The 22,138-nt window shown below is 40.2% G+C and overlaps 1 protein-coding gene across 2 annotated transcripts in view; it reads left to right on the top strand.

Annotated features, from left to right (window-relative positions):
- CTNNBIP1 (catenin beta interacting protein 1) overlaps nucleotides 1-22,138 on the top strand; it is a 45,575-nt gene that overhangs the window by 23,202 nt on the left and 235 nt on the right. Inside the window, exon 6 of one of the 2 annotated variants that reach the window (XR_012635036.1) lies at nucleotides 7,855-8,023. Coding sequence is in view for 1 of the 2 variants with exons in the window: in XM_074924991.1 (XP_074781092.1) it covers nucleotides 7,855-7,913 (59 nt within the window). In the remaining variant the exon portion in view is untranslated. Of the gene's footprint in view, nucleotides 1-7,854; nucleotides 10,151-22,138 lie in introns of those variants that run through there. The other variant, XM_074924991.1, reaches the window with a different exon arrangement.

Below are 22,138 nucleotides of genomic sequence, written 5' to 3'. Positions count from 1 at the left end.
AATTGCTAATTTTGATCAAGAAGCATCTTAGAATACCTCTGTAATTTTTAAGCAAGCCCAAAGTCTAAGACTCCCCTTCAGTTTTTGCTTATTTTCATAGGAAGAGGAGAAATTAAACTCTGTATCTTTTTATTTCCCATGTTGCTTTCAAAAGGCATTAATCAGTTCAGATGTGCAAAATCACTTGTGTTTTAGGATTGTTTACAGATCTCCTTTTACATTTGAAATGTGTATTTGGAACACCTTCACTCTTGAAGCACCACCATTGTATAATCTTGAAGTGAATCTTGTTTTCCTGACAGGAAGCTCGGAAGTTATTCTGTTTGCATTACTGAGTATCTTTGTGTAAATCAGGTAATAATGACATGTGTCCAGGGCACTCTAATGTGCTGTAGCATATATCAAGTAGAAATTAGTGCAGATCTTTCTAGTCTGTGTTCTAAAGTCTTTACATTCATAGCTGCAATATATATTACAGCAACAGATCTGTGAAGGGATCTTGAGTCACCGGAACGTGTACTCCAGTCTTAAAATAGTGTTTGCTTTTGTTGTTTGGGTGGTTTTTTTCTTTTAAATTCCAGCTCTATTTGCCTTTTCAGTGTATTCCAGAATCTCAGGAAGTGCTTAGTCCACCAGCATGTTGACTTTACACTTCTCTAGTGGTGATGTTTCCCCTAACGTGGGCTGCAGTCCACCAAGAGCAAGGAATGTTTAGGCAATGCAGATGTCTGGATTCTATTCATAGCTTGATATTTTAGCTATTTTTATTAATACTTTGGCCTGGTCACCCATTCTGTTCTTCAGCTGATCCAGACAGCCATGTTGCATCCATACAGTTATGAGGCTTATCTCAAGTGTTAAAAATACTTTATTATCCATTGAAAGGTGAACAGCTAGCAGAGGGGATGAGATCTCAGTAACCCAGGCAAGCCTGAACAATAGTTACAAAACTCTAAGCAGAAGTATTTAATATTAAAATTTAGTATTAATTAGGAGATGAAGCATTAATGTCATGCTCACGTTTTTTTACAACCGTTTTATTTTTCGATCATTGCTGTAACATTGTTAACACATACATGAAAGTGCAAAAATATAGGGCATTTTTCTTTACTCAAGGAGCTTTTTAGCTGACATCTGTGGGTTGTTTGTGGTTTTGTTTTCATGGCTCCAAAAATAAATGAGGAACCCAAAGGCATCTCTGTTCAACCAGCATATATGCTAGAGAGTGGATATAATCATGAGCTGTTTTGGGATATTAACATACTAGTCTCTTCCCTGCATTGCAGCAAGAACTAACGCAGCTCAGACTCATTAGGTTTCTCAAGCTTGAAATGACGAAATTAAGGCTTTCTCACATATTTTTAATACAAGCAAAATGCCTCCCAGAAAGTTATATGTACAGAAGCATCTCCTGCATAAAAAACATATTTCCTGTTTCCCACTTGCATTTCTAACTGGTAGGCTAGCACTTGGCTTTCTTAAGTCGCTGTTCTGGCAAATCTGTAAATGGAAGCTGTGCAGCTAGTAAGCATGATAGTGAATTATACTAAGACCTTGGTGATTACAGCTCTGTTGTTCCTATAGCAACAGGAGTGTCGTGCTGGTTCTTGAAGAAATCTGGTCCCTTGGGGTGGGCAAAGCTGAGATGCAGACACATGCCTTGGCTAGGTTAGACAACATTCTCTGGATGGTAGGGCATTAAAAATGAACCCAGGCAGCTTGTGGAGTTAGGAGGGGGACCATGCTCATGAAATACCAGATAGTGGTGCAGAACTGAAGTGTAGTTTTATTCTTTTGAACACAATGCTTGTTTTAATGTGCGCCTCCTCTCAGCAGTGCATGTTGTATTTTTAGAATGCCAGACTAGAATACTAATACTGGGAATTTCAAAGAAAAGCTAATGTTTAGAAGATAGTTGCTGGAAGGTGATTGAAGAAATGTGTGTATTACAAGGATCTTGAGGGAAGAAAAGATATTTTTTTCTTATTTGGCAACCTTCAGAAATTCATGACAGGCTTAACCTTCTGATCTCTAAAGGCATTTTGGGTTTGTTTAATTTTTCAGGTGACTACAACCAAATCAGGTGTATGTATCTATTCATCATTGAAAGAACACTTGGAAATAGCAGCTGTTAGATGCATCAGGTAGCATCTTCCTTTGTGTTAAGGTAGGGTGGTTTTAATCCAGCTTGTACCCTACTGGCTTGGTGTCACTGTAGCTGAGTACTTGCTGTGGAAAGCATTAGCTTTAGTCATCTTAGTGAAATTTGCTCAAACTTGGGTGAACTGATTAGCAGTTGCATGTGCTGAGCTCAGTGGCTATGTACAGTCTTTACTGCTGTGCAGTAAAATCATTTGACCTTCAGATCATCTTGGCTTGCTAAGACTCAAGTTCAAGTGGTATAAATTCAGCAATCCAAAAAAACTGTAATTAGGACATAATTGCAGCAGGATTTTTTTGGAAGTTAGTGGGGTAAGACTGTCACTATTGCTTTTTAAGATAGAACATAGGCCTACCAGTCAATTATTGTTAATTTCTAGGAAGCATGAGGGTGGGAAAGTGTAAGGCAGAAGAAGTGGGAGAAGTATTTGCGTGTCTGAAAGTTTGTGGCAATTAATGCTTTTCTCATGAAAGAAGATGGAAAGTTTGTTGTTGGGTATATGTAAGTCTCTATTTCAGTGTAGAAATGTGTGCCCAGAAAAGGGACAGCTGTGGAGAGCAAAGTTGTATGTATAGAATGTAGAAGGTCAGATATAAGTGTGCCTTTTTCATTGTTCTTTACATTAATTACTGGAAGTGCAAAGCTCAGTGAAGGATGTGCTAAAAGTAAACATGGTTCACTGTCTTATTGTCTTAGTTGCAGGCTCTTGGCAATGTGCAGCTTAACTTTATAACCTGTGCTCTCCTTTTTCAATTTTTTTTACTTGATTAGAAAGAAAACATCCGTTGTGGGAGCCAAGTGGGACTGCAGTAGAAGCTTTATTCACGAGTACTTTAATCCCTGCTTTCCTTTCACCACACAGAAACCCCTGCTCTATTCTGGGGAAATGTTCGCGTTTGTACATGAGCACAGGCGGCTGTAGAATCGCTTAATGAGCAGAGTTGTTAGATGGGTTTCACTTAGCTCTGGATAGTTTAGGTTGTAGGACTGGACTTGAACAAAACCTGCTTTTGTGCTGAGAAATGTGGATGACCTTTTTCTGGACTAATGTCACCCAGGGTTTTTTTGCCACAGGACGTCTTCAGAAATAATCGTGCTGTATAAGGGACTTCTGGCAGATCGAAAGCACTGATGAGAGCATCCCTTTCATTTGCATACAGTGCTCTTACCCAGACTTGAGTTCAGCAGAGAAGTTTTCCATTCTGTTTTCAGATCAGTGAAGTGCTCAGCCAAAACCAGTAGGGCTTACTGCCCTTCAAGAGGCTGTGGCATTGTTATAACTAGCTGCCCGGCTTAAGGACGTGAAGGCATCTTCCCTTTTTGCAAGTCCCCTGAACAAACTGGTTCCTGATCTGGGAAATGCTTGTGCTTGTGAAGAATGGAGAAGTGTTGAAAGACAAACTGTCTCTTTTGTTACTGAACGTAAAATAAGGGCACAAGGTGCAGCGCCCAGAGGGCAGCGATACATGTGTTGAAAGTGACTGGGCTTACATTGTCTGGGAACCATCGGGTTTGGTGTGAGTAGATGGTCCTGTTCATGCTCACATCAGATTTGATAGCCTGCAAGGACTTTCTGTGTGTCTGCCGTTGTTTGGACAAAGGGTGTCTTCCTCTCTGTAATAATGTACCACCTCACTAAGGATAAAATTGGCTCTTTAATGGGGGAATAAAAGAAATCAGCGTAGGGTTGAGTCTTTACTTCAAGATGTTCTGTTGGGTGTTGTGCCCTCATGTTACCCACCCACTTACTTGCCTACCTGGAAGGTATTACCTTTGATAGATCAAAATGTCTTTCTAAAGGTAGTTGCCTACGGCTCTTGCAAATGCTGAGTTCCGTGTAATTCCTGCAAACAAAAACATTGGTGGTCCTACCGAATAACAAAAGTAACTGAGGAGGGAGCGGGAAATAAAACTGTTCAGAATTGTGTATAAAATTTATTCTTTACTCATCTTGTTTAAAATGGTACCATGAGACATAGAAATATCTAATTTCTAATCTTTATTGTTTTGGGTTTTTTTTTCTTCCTTTCTCAAATGAATAGCTAAACCCCTTTTGCCACCTCTGGTCTTCACTTCTGTCCTGTTCATTCCTGTATATTGTTTTGCTGCTCCCTGGTGTTTTGTCAGAGTTTTGTAACTTTGTATTGCCATCAGATTTCAATAGTATAAGATTACTTTTCCAGGATCATTCATGAAAGTATTAAGTAAAATTGGTGCAAAGGCCAACCATTGAGAAGTGCAATTGTTATCTCCTTTTCAGCCCAATTATTATCCCTTCAAACAGAACTCATAATCTTTCCTTAAGGAATTGTTTACCCACCTTGGTTCTTTTACTGATTCCCTGTTTTAATTTAAAAAGTACCATATGGGAAACTATGTAATACAAAGTGCCAAAGAACATCACAGAGGGAGCATGCTTTTTGATGACGTTATGATAAAAAAAAAAAAAAAAGCACCTTATTCACAAATTCAGGTAACTTTTAAAACTGTACTTAGTGTAATTACATTGGTGGTAAAACAAGGGTACTGCAAACTGATGGTGCAGTTAGCTTTGGCTGTGAAAGACCAAAATCTTGAATTCTAGACCCATTCTCCATCCACTCTTCTGCTTCTTCCCTTAGGATGACAGTGATTCAGTAATACTATAGGTATTCAAGCATTTTCCATACTTTCATTTGGTATTCTTTGTTGTACTCTTGATTTTTCCTCCAAACAGAACGCTGTTTCAAAATTTGGCTTTTACTCTTTTCCTGTTATATTGCCAAGCTGTATTTCTTGTACTTCCTTCTCTTTTCCTGTTCAAAGTCCAGGCAAATGGCAAGTTGTCAGAGGTTCAGACTGACAGTGGCACTGCTATTGAAGCTGTGCCAGGTGGGCCTAGAAAATTAGAACAGGAGCTGTCTGAGTGTGAACCTGCTCTTCAGTGATAGCTATTTTGATTGTGAAAGCCAAAACGAAGTGCAGAATTCCCGGCATCCTTTGTGCCAAAAGCTATTTCTGCTCATCATGTGTTTTAAAGGGCTGTGTGCTCGGCTGGGTGGGCTGCGCGCAGGAACCGTGCTGGAAGCTGGAATTGTTCCGGATGGGCAGAAATATCAGCCTCTGTGTTTCTGGGGCTGCATGATTATCTGGAATGAAGTTTCCTTTTCTGTTTGAAACTCGTAAGGATGCTTGTAAGGATTTTTCTTTTTTCATATTTAGACTGTAGACAGGGGAGACCCCAGGAAAACAATCAACATCTGTTAAGTAATCCAGCTCATCTCTTGTGCTAATGTGATGTCATCTGTGATTTTGTGGTTGCTAAGCTACTCCAGCTGCTCTGCACTTGCATAGCAAAGCCTCCTCGACTTTAAAGGGGGAATGCATGTAAAATAGTGGCACAGGTTGTGCTTCATATGCACTTGCTTTCTTAATGCCTCTAAGTGTCAATACTACCTCCTCTTTCTAGCCTAGAAATGCTTTTCGGAATCCTTGCAAATAAAATCCTTCTTTTTGTAGAGGCTAGTAGTAGTTCTTATGCATTTAAAAAAAAAAATCAACATGGCAACTGGATCCTAGTGATAGATATCCTTTAGGTTTTGAGCAAGGAAAAAACAATTTGTGGGGGAGATGAAAAGGGAGATGACTGCAGGGCTTCTGAGTGTTGGCAAGAGGGTGCATCGCAGCAGTTTTTGATGTAGTTCTGTAAGATAGGGGTCCTACATATCAAAAACAAACTACTGCTTGGTCCTTAATATTTTCTCCTTTGAGTATGTATAACAAATTGTGAAGTGTACAAAAATAAATGTAGTTGCATTTCATAAGCATTGATTTAGTTTTTTAGGATATTAGTAAAGGGAATTTACAACCTTCTCTTCTCCCATGTTTTTTGGCTGCTTTTCCTTCTATATCACAGCTAAAGAACAAATTAGATAACTAAGAAATGGAATTCATACAACAAATGAGGAATTTTTATTAGTCCTCTTACCTTGTATGCAGGTGTATAGGCAGAAGTTGCTTGAGGCACAAAGCTGAAATCTGCTTCTTGATGTGCTTCAGGTAAAAAAAAACTGTGGAGGGTTTTTACATGCTGGTGCTCCATCCAAGTTGAATTTGAACTTTCCAAACCCCAATAAGAGAATTCTGTACAGCTGAGCAGTTACCTGAATGGGACAGGCAGTGGGTGTTGCTTCTGGCACTTCCTACTTTGTTATCTAATCCTTTAATAGAAGCTTTGAAGAAAAATTTAAGCCAAATTATCCCAAGCAGACCAAATTAATCAGCGAAGGCCAAAATGGTCATTGTGAATTATCTGTTGCACTTTTAAAGCACTTAAGATCATTTGAATGAAGGAAATAATTTTTAGAAATTACGTAGACCGTGACTGAAGGATTCATTGTATTTTTTAATCAGTTAGATAAATGCTGTTAGAGGATCTACAGATGAAAGAAAGCATTTCCTTTCATCTGACTTTCTTGGGGATCTAATTTTTTTACGAGAAATTAAAAATATTGCACTCAACCCTTCAGGGTTGTTTTCCAGTTCTTGTCTAGACTAGAGATATTGATTTAAACTACTGCTTTGACACTACTGTATGATGTATTTTTATTTCCATATTGTCCTGAAGACATTTCTCTTTAAGTGCCTGTTAGGCCATGCTCTATAGTTAGGAAGTCCAGAGAGTGAATTATTTTTTCTGAAGATCTCAAAGTATCTTTTTGAAGAATGAAAGCTGAGCATGGAATGCTCTTTACAAGCCTTTATCAGACATGATTCTCAATCCATTCAGGTCTTTCTACTATAAATACCCACTTGAAAGACCACACAAGTTTCCAAAGACTTGGAGATGGTTATAGGAAGGTAATAACATCTTTCTGTGCTTAGGGGACGTGAGTTTTGCTGTAATTATACACAGCTGATAGCCTCTATTGAAAAAAAATAAATCCAATAACTGAGAAAGTCCACACAATGAAATTTTTCTGGAAGATATTTCTTCAGGCTAGGAATAAAAGCGTTACGTAGCAAAGCTGTATCTGTTCCCTGGGCAAATGGAAGCCTTCAGTTTGAAAGAAAATACTGCACTTCCACTAGAGAATGGAACGTTTTGAAGACATGTTAGTTTATAAAGGGTGTTTAAGTGATTTTTCAGTGGGGGGAGGTGGGAACCTTTCAGCTGGCCTATTAAAATAACTTTTATTCTTAAAAACAAAGAGTAGTGGATATCTAGATGTAAAGATAAAGAATATCTAAATGTCACTTAAAAAGGACAGTGTGATGCATAGGGCAGTACAAGTTTTATTGAACAGCTGAGTTACTCATACTTCAGAGAAGTTCAATAAGTCTCTCATGCAGTGCCAGACTTCACGGGGGAAAAAAAAAATTATGTGCCTGTGGTGACAATCCTATGAATTTATTTTAAGTTTTGCTTCTTAGAAATATGGGAAGACAAGGAACTCTTGGTTTTCTTTTAAAAACAAACTGATTGCCTTAGATTTGCAAAGGCATGTTTTAAATCTACTGTTGAAATGTTTAGACCACTTCAGGTTCCAGTCCCAGAAAAATAAGAAAACACAGCTTTGCCGTCTTTCTATCCTTTTTCCTTTCCTACTGATTTTATGGATGTGTAGAACGACAGTTTGGGTATTGCATCTATCCACTGTTCTTTAAAGGAAGTAATTATGGCACACATTTTCCTCTATCCGTTGTTATTACAGGTGCTGAGGATGTCGTGATGGCATTTTCCAGATCAGAGACAGAAGACAGAAGACAGTAACTACAGGATACCTGAACGACACAGAACTGGAGAGGACCGTGAGATTCCTGAAGATAGAGGAGGATGGCTGAGCATTAATAAGTTCCTTTGCCCACCCTAATTGTTCCTTGGTATTCCTTCTCCTTTGTAATTTTGTTTCCCTTTGCCCAACCCTCAGAATGCCTCTCACAGCCATCTATTCCTGTAAGTTTTTGCTACTCAGCTGGGCTGTGTTAATTAAGGACAAACTTTAAGGTGTATTTTTGATTGGCTCAAAGGGACAGGCTGTGATTGGCTAAAGGAAGACAATTTTTCAAACTTGACCGATGAAAACCTTTTATCTTGCATTTTATTTTATATTTTAAAGTCTCTTGACATCCAACTTCTAAAGAAGCTTTTCATGGTGTGGTGCTTATTTAGGTCAAACTTGTGAATTTGAAGAGGGTTTGATTTGGCTGCATAGAACTGGAAGCAGCTTGTGGTTGGTTGACAATGCAAATGCTTTCTCTTCAGTTGGCTTGCAGGTGTTTTGCTGACTTCAACGTTTTCATTGCAGACAGCTGATGTTTTGGTGCATTGGTTATTTCTTTATACTTACTGACTTGGGGGGAAAAAGACAAAATGTGCTTTGCAATATTTATTACATCTACACACATATAAATGCTTGCTTTTTTGGGTTGGGTTTGGTTTTTTCGATTGGCTTTGAAATCATGGTTTTGATTTCCTATTGGCTGCAGTGTTTCTGATGCAATCAGGTTTTCCATACTCATCTGCTCTGTGGCCTCAAGCTCTTTTGGGAGCAAGTGTCGAAAGCATATTAGCTCGATAAGTTTACCTGTTCAAGCTGGAACACGGAGATGGCCGGCTGTCCTGTGCTGCTCTGGGCTGTACCATGAACTCCTGGTAGACCTGGCTGTTCAGGTGGCTTCTCTCTTTGCTTCTGACAGAGGAGCTGTAGATATTTTGCAGGAATTGCAAGAATGAGATCTATGGCTGTGACATGAATTTGCCAAATTTGTATAGAGAATATGTGAACGTGTTTAAAATAGAGTTCCACTTTAACCCTTTAACTGCTGCACAAGACTAGCTCTCACATAAGGAAAAATTAATGATCATTAACTTAAATCCAACTTGCACTGGGCTTTAATAAACTAAGTTTCTAGTCACTTGAAAAATTGTATGTGGTTTGGCTCCTTGCAACTGTTCGGTGATGCAGAAATTACCTGGATCCTAAGCTAATACCATTTTCTTTAGGCACTGTTCCAAGAGGCAGTAGCGCTGCATTAAGCTGCCCAGTAGTGAGTGTACAGGTGACACTCTCAGGTTTACTCTCTTAGTAGTTGCAGGGCCTTAAAACACACACACGCGCATTTACAAACTGAAAAACCTGCAGTGGAATTCCTGAAGTGCACTGACTGTTCAGGAATCTGCACATAAAATTTCTAGCACTGCTGCCTAAAACCTAGCACTTCTTTTTTTTTTTTTTCATATGTGCGGGTCATTTTTACAATACTTCTAGTTTTTCCTGTGGGTTGCACTGACTTGAAGATGTTTCAAACTCTATTAAAGCAGAACTCATTCACCTCTTCCTGGTTCCTTTCATATTATTAATTATTTGAAGTTACAATTCCAGAATCTGACTGTGACAATGTGACCATTTTCATGGCAAGAAATTATGATGACAGGATGCTGTTACGGTCTCAAAGTGGGGAAAAAGCTTGAGAAAAACCATGGAATGTATGCAAAAGGAAGAATGGACTTGTGCGCACAAGGAGGGGAAATTATCTTGAGCAAATAAATAGTCTGTAATGAGAACAACTGTACATCTATTTATGAAAAAGATCCTTTTGATTCAGCTGGATCTTTGTAAAGTTCAACATGGAAGTGAATCTTTTACCCCTGTTTGGGGCCAGCTAAGAAATATCTTTATTAAAATAAACCAGGAATGAGCCCAAAACATTCTTTAAATTTTGACCTTGTTGCCTAATAGACACTTTATTTTTAATTTTGGTGCAAAGGGAGGCAGCCCTTAAAGGGTTAATTTAAGAGGATACCTGTGTTTTCTGGCTGCTGGCTGGAATGAATGGGCTGGATTGTGGTGGCCTGTCATTGTCAAGCGAACGTGCATCCTCCATGTGTATCTATGGCATTTCTGAGCTGTTAAATCTTTTCAAGGAGAAAAGTGAAGTGTTTATGTGGTTTAATCTTTTCACTGAAAATGTAACTGTTGGGGGGGGAAATACAGTTTTTAATAGCTACTCTTGTTTCTTACTGATTTATTATACTACTAATCCACCATATGGAAAATATTTTCTTTACCTTTACGGAAGATTTCTATGTAGACTCCAAACTTGGAGTGTTAAGTAATATACTGAGAAGGATGTATTGAGAAAAAGGCCATGTCTTGTGTAACAACATGATTTGGGATTCAGAAACTGGAGGAGTATTTGTTTCTTGAGAATATTTGTGCCTGCTTTGTTACCTGTGTGCTCTCCCCACTGGTGACTTCTTCACTTTAAACCAGATTGGAAGATTTTTAATAAAGAATTCATATGTAGATCAGGGAGATAGTAGTGGAACAGAGGGTTTTCCAATATTCCCCTGGAATTATATTTCTAAGTAGTTATCTTCTTGCTATGAAAACTGAATTGCTATTACCACTGTGGAGCCTGGATTAACTGGGAGGTAGAGAAACCTGCACAGAGTACACCAGCATGGCCAACTTGTTTATTGTACATATGAATTTCTCTACCTTTATGCTTTTGCCTTCTCAAGCATCCGTTACTAATAAAAATAAGAAATGTTTTAGAGGTCGAAGGTGAGTATAGATCTAAACCAAAATCCATTTGTAAACAGAAAAGGCTGTTCAACTACCAACCAAATAGTGCTTAAGGCATTCAGTAAGGGAGCTCAAAGCTTTAGAGGCTTCTTCCACAAAAGCATACATCCTTTGGGTCGTCTTTTGGGGACACATGTTCCTTTAGATACTCAAAATGTGCTGTTGTACTTCTCTTACCAAGCTTATCACCTACCTCTTCTAACACAGTGTTTTTCAGAGCTTAAGGAAAAGATTCAGAGCTGAATCAGCTACTCCTCTCATCTATCTCCAGATGGGTAGCAATTGCTGTAATTGTTGGTAGGTCATTGTGTCTGTGTGCATTGCCCACTGTAAATGAAAATGAGACTCCACCATTCACATAGCCTTTTAGATTGATTCTCCCAGGTCCTAAAATAAACCCTGGGGTAACAGAACATGTGAGCTGGTGACACAGCAACACTTGAGAAGGAGCCTGAAAGGAGCTGGACCACTAATAAAAAATAAGCTCTTCAGATATTTTTTGTTCCTATTTCTAAGTTAATCTAAGCTGTCTCCTTCTCTTGGCTGTTCGGTGGCCTGTGTGAAAGCTTCTAATGTTTTACCATTAAATGTGTTTCAGTTTCATGGGGTCCATATTTCTAATTCACCAGCAGCCTAAATAGTTCCAGTGAAGGCTAAAGATTAAATGGCCCATGAAATTTGAAGACCCCTAACACCTATAGAAGAGGTGAATAAAACTTCAGGGTTCATAGGTGGGATAAATTTCTACATCTACTGAGAATGTTACAAGAACAGAGCAGTGCCATGTCTAGAGTTATCAGTGGTTTATAATGGAAGAGAAAAAACAAATAAAGGCCAAAAGTTGAAAGCTCTGAGTCAAATATATATAATCTGTGTTAAAAACTATTTTATTAAAAGACATACTGAGTGCCTGGGCAATGAGGGGAATGTATGATTTGGATTACTTTTAAGATCAGTCTCTTGCCTCCTAAAGGACTGTGTTGGAGAGCTGATGGCAAAAAGGTCATGGGACATGGACCAGCAGAAACCACCAGTGCAGTGAGAACAATTTCTGGAGGTTTAAGAAATCTTCAGTTGTATCCAGTCTCCATGAAAGTCTTTAGTGAGTAAGCATCTCTTCCTCACTGTTACTCATCAGTAACAAAGGTGTTCCAAAGCTTAGTTGTTAATAAAGAGCTTTTAAGAAGCTTTGTTAAAACTTCAGAATAGTTGTTTTAAGTGTAAGAGTCACAGGAGCACTGTTGCACAGTTGCTGCCTTGGTGGGACATTTCCTGGATGCAGGTGATTTTTAAATCAACTGGCAGCAACATGGTATATGTCCAGTCTCAGCATCAACCTACTCAACTCTCAAAGGAAACTGGACCTGCTTGTCACTCAGTGCTGCACTGTGTGTTGTATGCAGGGCAGATCCTTCCCTGCTCACAGCATCAACTTGAAATAAAATCTATTTTTTAATTTTTCAGGTGAAATGTTTTATTTCCACTTCTGCCACAGAGTAGTGTTAAGGATCCTTCTGTCAGTTAGGCCTGTATGAATTACTGCAATAAACAGGCAATATGAATGCCATCACACAAAACTAGCTTTTAAAGGTGTTAAAATGTGTCAAACTTTGGTAATTGTAAGCCTGGCATAGTGCTGAGGGATAGATTTATTTTTTTTTTTTCACAGCCTCAGGTGTAGCCTGATGAGTTTACCATAGCGCTTGTATCCCGCAGATTGTGTATCCTGTGTATCTGTGACTTCTGCAGAGCAGCAGTAAATGCTTGCTGGATTGCTGTGGTTCTTCCAGATCTGCCTTACACTTGCTGTGTAAATACAGCAAGTCTATACAGACACTTTATACTACAGTTTCCCTTTAAACCTCCTTGTTACTGATTCTTTTCCTAGTTTTACAAATATAAAAGCACTGTATAACCAGGAGGAGTGGTGTTATTCCATACCAGGGTAAGAGAGGAGCTTGGATCTATTCCCTGTCAGACTGTAGTAGGTTCCCATACAAAGGCAGAAAAGAAATCACCTACTGTCTTCTGAGCTCTGCTTTCATTTTCTTTGCAGCTGATTTGCCCTGAGCAGAATTCCAGCAGTAGGTTATAAACAACCTGGCTGGTTTCCTTTGTAGCCTGAAGCACTTCAATTTTGGGGATTGTTTATTTTGGAAAAGAGAAAAAAAATTTTTTGAAGCTTTATAACCTGGCCTGCTTACAAGCTGCCTCATGTATCAACATGTAATAGTTACATGCACAGAGCTTTTTGCTGTCTTGACATTTTCTAGGTTAACTCTCCTTGCTACTAAATGCTAATCTGTGACCAGAGGCCTGTGAAACTCAGAAAAGAAACTTTCAGCCTTTGTTTAACAATTGCAATACTAACTCCAGTCCAGATGTGGACTGATGCATCTATAGTTTTCTGTAGTTCTTCACTTGAGATGATTATTGCTGCCCTTTTCTGATGCAGCTGCGGATGCAGTGATCCCTGCAGGGTCAGAAGATGATCCTGTCTGTGCCCTTGATGGGAGCAGCTGGAGACACTTACTCAGTGTGAGTAAGCAAGCAGGCTCCCCTCATGTGTGTGTCATTGCTACCTGAGCTCTTTGGACAACCCACCTTCCCCCAGAGAAAAAGGCCTTTTACTTACTCTGTGAGTATCACAGATGTTTTTTTCCAAGGTTGTAAAATACTTCTGATTAACCTTGTTACTTTAAGTTGGTTGAGCTGAAGCCTGAGGTTACATCTACGTTCTGAGTTGAGACTCTTACACTATTAGGGACCCATTTAGCTAGATAGCTATTTAATAGTGTTCTTGGCTTAGCTGTTACGGTTTTAGCCCCAAGCAGAGTTAGTTCCCTGTGTTTTACTTGCATTGCACACTACTTTTGTATAGCTAATTTCAAGTTTCAGAAGATAAATCATAATTAAGTTACTCGAGCATGCAGAGTTTGCAGTTTACATTGCAGTCCATGTGTTGTCCCATAAAATACCTTCCTGTTCTGCAGTGAAGTGAAAGTACTTTTACTGTTCTTCTCAGATATAACATGATACTCTCCTGACGCGTGCAGTATTCCAGGTGATAGAAGAAACAAGGGTGATTGTTCTGAAAATATCTTTCCCTAAATGAGTAGAATTTTGTGAGGTGAGCATGGATACTGTAAGTTCACATTAAGGCTTGAGGTAGAGATACACCAGAGTAAGAATGTGCCTTCAAACCCTTGCTCCCTGTGGGGTTTTGTTTTAAGCTGCCACGAGAGCTCAAAGCTTGTTTTTGTTTCCTGCCCTTAGTGTGTTCCTTCAGAGAAGCTAAAAGCATAATTGTGGTCCAAGACTGCAGAGAGACTTGTGACTGGAACTGAAACAGCTTAATCACGTCTAGTTTGCAAACAGGAGCCCTGTGTTCAACTACAGTAGCAAGGGAGTATGGCACTGGAGCTAGTCATCTTTATAGTGTAGGGTGTGATTGTGTCCCTGCTTTGTCACTGATGGGTTTGGGCTTTGGCTTTAGGATTTTTTAACTATGAAGGGAGGGGAAGTTTCTGTGATGTCAGGGGAGGGATGCTGCTTCAGAAGAGAGCAGCTTTGGATGTTATTTATTACGTCTGTACATTTGTCCCATGAAGCAGGAGAGCACATGAAGTCTCTTGATGATGGAACGACGCAGAAGCTTGTGTGCTGCTGACTATGCACAGTAATCCATTTTCAGCTTTACTTGTGATCTCCTAATCAGAGGGCACAGCGTAAATTGCATCGAACGTGAGTGGAATGGACAGTGGTAGCCAAGCATTTCCCTTCAGTCTTTTGTCATGGATCTCAAGTGCCTAGAGCAGACAGACATTAGCTATGTGCTGCCGGATCAGTGTCTGCAGTTAATGCCTGGAGTGTGTGCCTGATGCCTGTCACAGCTAGGCACGGAGTTTTCTCGAGCAAGTAGAACAGTTCACAACAGAGTCTGTACTTTATGGTTTATTTTTTAATGGTGAGATTCTGCTAAATCTCTGGTGTGTGTGAGGAGGAAGATAGGGGCAGGTCAGGAATGGATGAATTTCTGTAGGTGGAAGCATAAGAGGAGGATTCTGCCTCACTGTTGTATTCTCATAAGCTTCTTTGAGCCTGGAGAAAGATGGTAATTAAACTAGACAGAATCTTAAGCTTTTGACTTGCCTCGCCAGCAGCACCAGACTTCACAGTCTCCCTCTAAAAGGAACTGTGCAGCATGCTGGTTCAGAAGCATGCCTAGCTGCTTGTACCATATGGGTGGACAGTAGAGCCTTTTGTTTTAGTTCAGCCTTGACCTTGAGGTCACTGGCTTCTGGAACTAAATGGGACATTTGGATTTATCCTGACTAGGGTAGCTACATGATTATTTTTGCTTGATTTTTTTTTTTTTCCTTCCCCCTCCTCTCTTTAAATGTAGTGAATTCTAGATGTCAGAGGATTGAAGCAGCACAGGGAATTAAATGAAAACTTTTTACTTTCAGTGCCATTGTCAAAAGAAGGGGGCAACAGTTAGATAAATGATAAGTGTTTAGATGAACTACACAGCAGTAACAAACAAGAAAGGCTTTCTCAGGGTTTTGCAAGCACCAAAACCTGTCCAGCTCAGATATGTACCTGCTCTAGTAAGAATGGTAACACTGCGATGTATGTGAAGATTCACAGCTCACTCTTCTATAGAGAACATCGTTTTCTGTGTCCTTAGAGATTTCAATAGAGAACTTAGAAAAAGCACCTTGGCTTAAGTACTGGTGAGATGGATCACAGAGAATGAGGTCTTTGACATAGTAAGATTCTAGACCTAGTAGTGCTTACAACTTAAAGTCAACACCTTGAGTTCAGCTCAGACAGGAGGAACATTAAATTCAGCTGTGTCAGGTTGCTGTAGATCAAAGCCACAAAAATACCTCTGAAGCACACGTACTATTAGATAGAGATCACTCGGGGATCATAAGCAACACTGAATCTGCAGGATTGGATAGTGACTTAAGCTGAGCTTCAGCCACAATTAGATTGGTTCTGTAATTCTAAAATGACACATAACTGACATCGTTGCAGGAGAGGCCACGCTGCTTTTGTGATCTGATGGATACTGTGTACTGCCACCTGGGCAGAAAGAAGGGGTCATGTGTGTTGTTTCTTTAGTCTCCTATCTTGTCAAAGTGCAGAGAGTTGGTTCCTGTCTGGACCTGAATAAATGTGAAGGTTGTTAGCACTATTCTTGCTTAGAGCTACTAAAAAGAGAGGGGGAGCAGTAAGGGGGGGAAGAGAGGGATTAAAGGGGAAAACCCAGTTAGGTTATAAATGCGTTTTCTTCTGTGCTGGAGGTTAAATAATATTTTATGCATGTGGCAGAGATACTGTGATGAAGGAGCTGTCAGGCAGAATGAGAGCTGGGCAGCAAAGGGAGCAGAGATGCTTGAGGGAGAAGGGTATGAAGATGTTCTAATGCTGAACTCTCTTGTGCATATCTAGTGTATGATGTGGGGCTTTGTGTGCCTTTCACTGAAAAAAAAAGGCTGTTCCACAGATATTTAATGTTTTTTTTCCCCTTCATTGCTCAAGTCTTTTCTAGCTGAGATGTCTCGCTGGTTACTAGTGACATTACTTTAGAAAATGTTCAAAACCTAATCTGCTGTTGCAGATAAGCATTTTAGATCACTTAAAGAATCACTGTCAAAGGTATTAGTAAAATTGATTTTTAATGTGAATTTGGACAAGAGTGATGTAACGAAGTTTGATGACAAGGTTCACTCTTTTTACTACACAGAAGAAATAAACAAAGGAAAATCAAGTTAGGATCGATTTAAAATAATTTATACAAAGACTGAAGATATAAAAAGGTAAGGGAGACCCTCCTGTTGAGTCATGAGGTTCAGCTTGGACCCCTTTGCTTTGCAAAGCCCTTCTCAGAGATGAGTCTAGGTGCAGCTAGATCCAATCCTAGTCCCAGCCTTGGTCAACAGTTTATGTCTAATAGAATAGAAGCAAAGTGTAAGGAAAATATATTGAGTTATTATGCCAATTTATCAGGGAATGAGTGATTATGGATCATATGTGATTTTTAAGTAGCAGCAATTCAAGTTTTATTAACACTGTTATGATAAACTGCAAGAGTAGGTTGAATGATTTTTAGCAATACTTAATTATCATCTGATTATAAAGGTGATTTAATAACATTTGCTATCATCTACACTGTGGAGTTTCCCAAATCAAATACAAACACGCACACATTCACACACACAGAGATAGTTAGGTTAACCTATGAGAGTAAATTATTGGTACCAAATGATTGTTGAAACGTCGTGAAATCTAATTGTTGTGAATTACTCACGCCTCCTTCATCAGCATTTGTCAGCAGGTGATCTTAAACCCTTTTCCTTTGTTGGCATCTACCAGCAGACGATCTTGGAAGTCTGCGAAATCTATATTCTTCAAAATCCTCATGAAATCTGCTCTGAGAGGTGTCCCAGCTCAGAGGGCAATGCTAGGTCACAGCCTGCTGCGATCCCAGAGAGCTCAAAGGGTCTCGCTTTGGATTGTTATTTATAGGATCATGAGACGGTTGACTTTGGCCAGTAATTTTGGCCACAATTCTTGCTGGGTGATTCTGGTACCTTCCAGAGCAGGCTACGATCCAGGCCGTGGGAGTTATAGATACAGTTCCCAGGCAGCAGGAGTTTGGGTACAGTCAGGGAGGGCTCATCGTCCCAGCTCACTGCGCTTGTATAAAGGACAAGGAAGTGCCAGGTCGTCCCAGCTCACTGCACTGGTAGCCAAGACAATAGCACGATGTTGGCTGGCTCCTGACATGGTAACATGGGCCAGGGGAGCTGCGCCGCCACTTCAGGGGCTGTAGAACAGCATATGATAATCTTGTACGTAAATCATGGCTTTAACAAATGCAAAAGATGTCACATTGTTCTGTTTATCCTGTTTGTTGCAGAAAGACTAGCTCCTGTGCATCTTGCTCAGTTTGAGGAGGACTCAGTCATTGCAGAGCCTCCGGAATTTTAGCTGTCATCACATACATCCTGTTCAAATCAGCAAAAACTGGGCACTCAGACTAATTTTTAGATCAGGTCAATAAATACTTGACCTATCCTGAGCTGTATTTTAACGTAATGTTACACAGACATCAGTCATTCCCAGAGGCTCTTCCTCGCGCTGCGCGAAGCTGCCGGTGTAAGCTGAGCTTCAGACAGGATGATACGCCTGTCTCATCTCATGAGCTTTTTACTTGCACTCAATGGACAATGTATCTTTGAAGCAGCAGTAAACACGGAGAAACGTGTGCTGTTAGAAGGCAGTGCAAACCGCTGTACTTCAGCCATGGAACACAACATGGGATTTGCAGCCCCCCCTGGCCCCGCTCCCTTTGCAGAAGACGGTGTGTCATTCCACTTACTCAGCCACTCCACTTTTGACAGACAGAGAAGAATAGTGGATAGACCAGAAGGAGAAAAGGTAAGAAGTCTTACATCAGAGGCTCACCGTCTATACCGAAAATGAGAAAACTCAGAACGTTAAAAGTTACAGGCAGAATGGAAATTCGTGGCTGCTGAATGTTCATCTAGGTAGTAGCGTGGTCCTCGAGAGCATGTTGGGTCCAGCAGAAGTTGATCCCAGGGAAGAAGTGGGCATATAACCTTTACGAAAGAACTCGTTAAAAATGTTTTGTTTTCTTTCACTGAATAGAAGAAAACATAGAGTCAAAAATCTAATGGTCGTATTAAAGCAGCACATGTGGGGATGGGGTATTTATTCTAAATCACATGGATTCACTTACGTATATGAGGTTGTTTGGGGGTGGGGGGGACATCCTTCCCCTCCTGCTGAGTACAGACCATGGCGATGTTGGTTCTGCTGGGTACATGAGCCTTAGCTCTGAGTGTGTATTTGTTTCGGCTTTAAGACAACACAGCTCTTTGCTGGCTCCCTTTTAAGGTTAATATGTTCTTAACACCTATTCAGCCTGCACAAAAGCCACTGAACAGAATTCTGCTGTCTTCCTGCTGGTGGTAGGTCAGTGGCTGAGTCACTGATAGAAACAAACCTCTGTTTATCTTCAGTACGTTCCCAGAACAGTATTCCATTTCTTTAACACAACCTTCCCACTCCAGGACAGTTTGCTGTCAGCGTTTAACCTCCTTTCTATTGCAGAGTAGCAATGGGAAGCATTATCTAGCTTTAAAAACAGAAGACAGACGTGTCCTTGTAGGGAAACTGTCTGCCTTGGAGCTCCCCACGGGGAGGCAATCGGTCCCTGCTGTTGGCAAGGAGCTCTCACCCACTCGGCATCGTTCGGCATCATTAATCAGGGCTGACTGTTCCTCTTAATCCCCTGATCCCTTCCATACGGACGAGAACACAAGCTTCGCATTTGCGTGTTGTGCTCTTCTTCACTGAAAACAGGGCTGGCTCCGTGGCTTGCAGCAGGCAGCGATTAGATGGGTGGGTGATCAAAACATGATTAGCAAATCTGCAATTAGAGTGAAGGCCAGGAGGGCAGTGGCTTACTTGCAGGGAAGAGTCACAACTGGTGTCTGTCAGAATAGAAATACATACGTGAAATGACAAAGGATTTAGCGATGCTCTTGTCTGATGAGACCATAATTTAAATAGCCGAGGCACTCTAGGAGGAAGCTAGGAGCACCGGAATTTCAGAGAAAGAAAAAACAAAACCAAACCATAAAAAGGGGTTTTCCTCCTGGGCCAGATAATTTTGAAAGGGATGTTTTAAAGCACCAGAGATAGTTTATGTGGCTAAAACACAGATATTGGGACATCGTCAATTCTAAATTTTGTCCCGGGCACTTTTTGTGACTGATATACAGGACCTTAATAATTTTCTTCAGCAGCTAGACAGCAAAGGTATTGACCATGCCTTGCAGAGGTTTGTGAAGCTTTTAATATATCAATGTGTGAAATACTTAAAGACTGTGTGGAAAATGTCTAGCAAAGCTGCAGACTGTTATTGCCAGATGTGAATTTGAGCAGCCAAGAGTGGAGAGTTCATGTCAGATACTACAAGCAGAGGAAGAACAACAATTTGTTTGAAGCCAACTGCAAGACAAACAATGGCAAGTTTTTAGCTTGTTTTTATTGTCTTTACAAAAACCTATCTGAAGTGGAAAATACGGCAACTAGAACTCTGCCTCAGGAGAACTGTTGAGTAAAATTGACCCCACTTTTCCAGATCTAAATAATAGTGTTCACATCAGCTTCTGGAGAAAATCTAGGCAATGTGGGGTGAAGAAGAAAAATGAGCTCTGACCCTCTGTCTTTTGAGCCATCTGGTTTTTGAGTCCCTCAGTTTCTGCAGGATAGTTTTCTTTCATTTATCTGTGAACAGCCTACAATTAACCCAAACAGGCTCCTTTCTGATGTCTTTCATAAACTAGTTTTCATGCTGACTCTTCTTCTAGTGTCCCTCATAAGAATGTCAATAGAATGAGTTTGGACAATGGGAAGACCGATGCTGATTCTGTCCTGTAGTGGTGTTGTGCCTGCTTGTCTTTGCTATTATTAGATTTGGTCTGCTAAGAGCACTCAAAGGAAAAGAGGAGATGCAAGTTTTCTTTTCCCATGTGAATAGGGCATCACAGTAGCGTAACTTCAGCTTCCTGGTGTGGTTACAAGGACTGGAAAGGAGTAGTACTGAAGAAAGAATCAAATACTGGTTTTCTGGCATTCCACTGTTCCCAGTTGTCTGTGCCCTACATAGATTCTAAAGCTACTTCAAGCACAAGTCTGAAGACTAAACATTGTGGTTTAACCCCAGCTGACAACTAAGCCGAAACCAGCATACTAAACATTTGATGCAGATAAGTGATTGTTCTAAGAAGTGTTGCACATTTTGAGGGAAAAAAATCTGTGTTTAGGCAGCAAAGACAAAAGCAGCTTCGCAGTCTGTATTTTTCTAATTTTTTTTAATACAGTTTAACAATGAATACCAGGAAAAAAAGGTTAAACATGATAGCTTTCTTCTAGGCTGTAGTGCTAAGAGTTTACAATCTTTACTGAAAGTGCATTCTCAAAAAAATACAGGTAAATCTGGACATTGAGCAACCACATAGGGATCATGATAACATGTATGTGCTCTCGTGTAATATTCTTAATTCTAAATATTTCTTATTGCATAGTGTATTTAAAATAGTATCAGACTTTGTGCTTCTCAAGATCCACTTGGAAGTGGGGAGTGGTTGTTTATATATAGCCATTTAATAGGTGTCTTTTTAATGAAAATAATAATGCTCTGAATTTCTAGCAAGGCTTTCATCCTAGGACCTGAAAGTACTTTACAAAGAGTTAATGAAGTCTTACTACCTCCTTGTGGAACAGGCAAGTTGCATTAAATTGAGTGCGTAAATGAGGCATAGAGAGATTGAGGGACTTGTCTGTGGGTAGAATGTCAGTGGTGTCATCAGGAAGAGAACACAGCAGTCCTGCTCCATCTCAAAATCTTACCCTTTGCAAATACTCGGGACAAGAGCTGTGTGCTCTCTGAATAGGGTCAGTACAATTGGGTTGTAAGATTTTTGGGGGATGATTGTGGTTTTTTGAGCGTATAGGAAATAATTTTAAAAACTGTCTTCAGAAAGCCCTTAGATAATTTTGGTCTACTAGTCAACCATTCAAAATAAAAAATATTCCAGATGGTGTTTTCAGGAAAGGCAGAGCAGGCTTTTTCCACACTAATATTTGCCTGCTGAGGTTTTATTTCTCTTCTTCCCCAGGGGACTCGGAGGCACTGCAGTACAATGGAGGGGGGTGGGAAATCCCCAGTAATGGAGGCAGGCATGCTTAAAGGCAATTTGCCATCATAAACAAGCCTCGGGTTTCCTTACTGGTAAAACTTGTACCAGTAAGTAACGAGTGTCCACTGCTGCCTCTGGGAAGGGGCGAGTGCCATTCATGTTGTTGGGTGACACCCCTCTTTCCTGCCCACACAACTGGATTGCAGCCAGGCCCGTAGGGCAGATCTGGACACAGGGGATTTGGGGGACACAGTGCTGAACAACCCGGTAATCAGTTTCTCCCCTGTTGCAGGAAGACCTATGTTGCTCCTTTTCCTCCTTTCCCAAACAACCACTCACAGAAGGAAACGGTTGGATATCTGTCTTTCTGCAGTGGGGCTTTTTCAGCCATAGCAGCCTAGGAGACCTAGTTGGAGATTCAGTTTAGAGAAAACTACAGAGAAAAACAGTTCCTTGTTTTCAGAGGAACAATAATTTGTCTCGGAGGAAAAAAAACCCAAAAAACCCAATCTTTGAGGTGTCTGTGGAGTACATCTACACTTACTTAATTCAGTCAGATCTACCCACCTTACTGTCTTACAGTAGTAAGAGTGGTTTTTTAATTTTCTTCCTTAATATTTCTTTGCAATATCTGGTAAGTTGTTCATTTGTGGATGATCTGT

The sequence above is a fragment of the Athene noctua genome, chromosome 22, assembly GCF_965140245.1.
Source record: "Athene noctua chromosome 22, bAthNoc1.hap1.1, whole genome shotgun sequence".
Taxonomy (NCBI): domain Eukaryota; kingdom Metazoa; phylum Chordata; class Aves; order Strigiformes; family Strigidae; genus Athene; species Athene noctua.
Note: the sequence above shows the minus strand (reverse complement) of the source record. Positions and strands in the feature narration are given on the sequence as shown.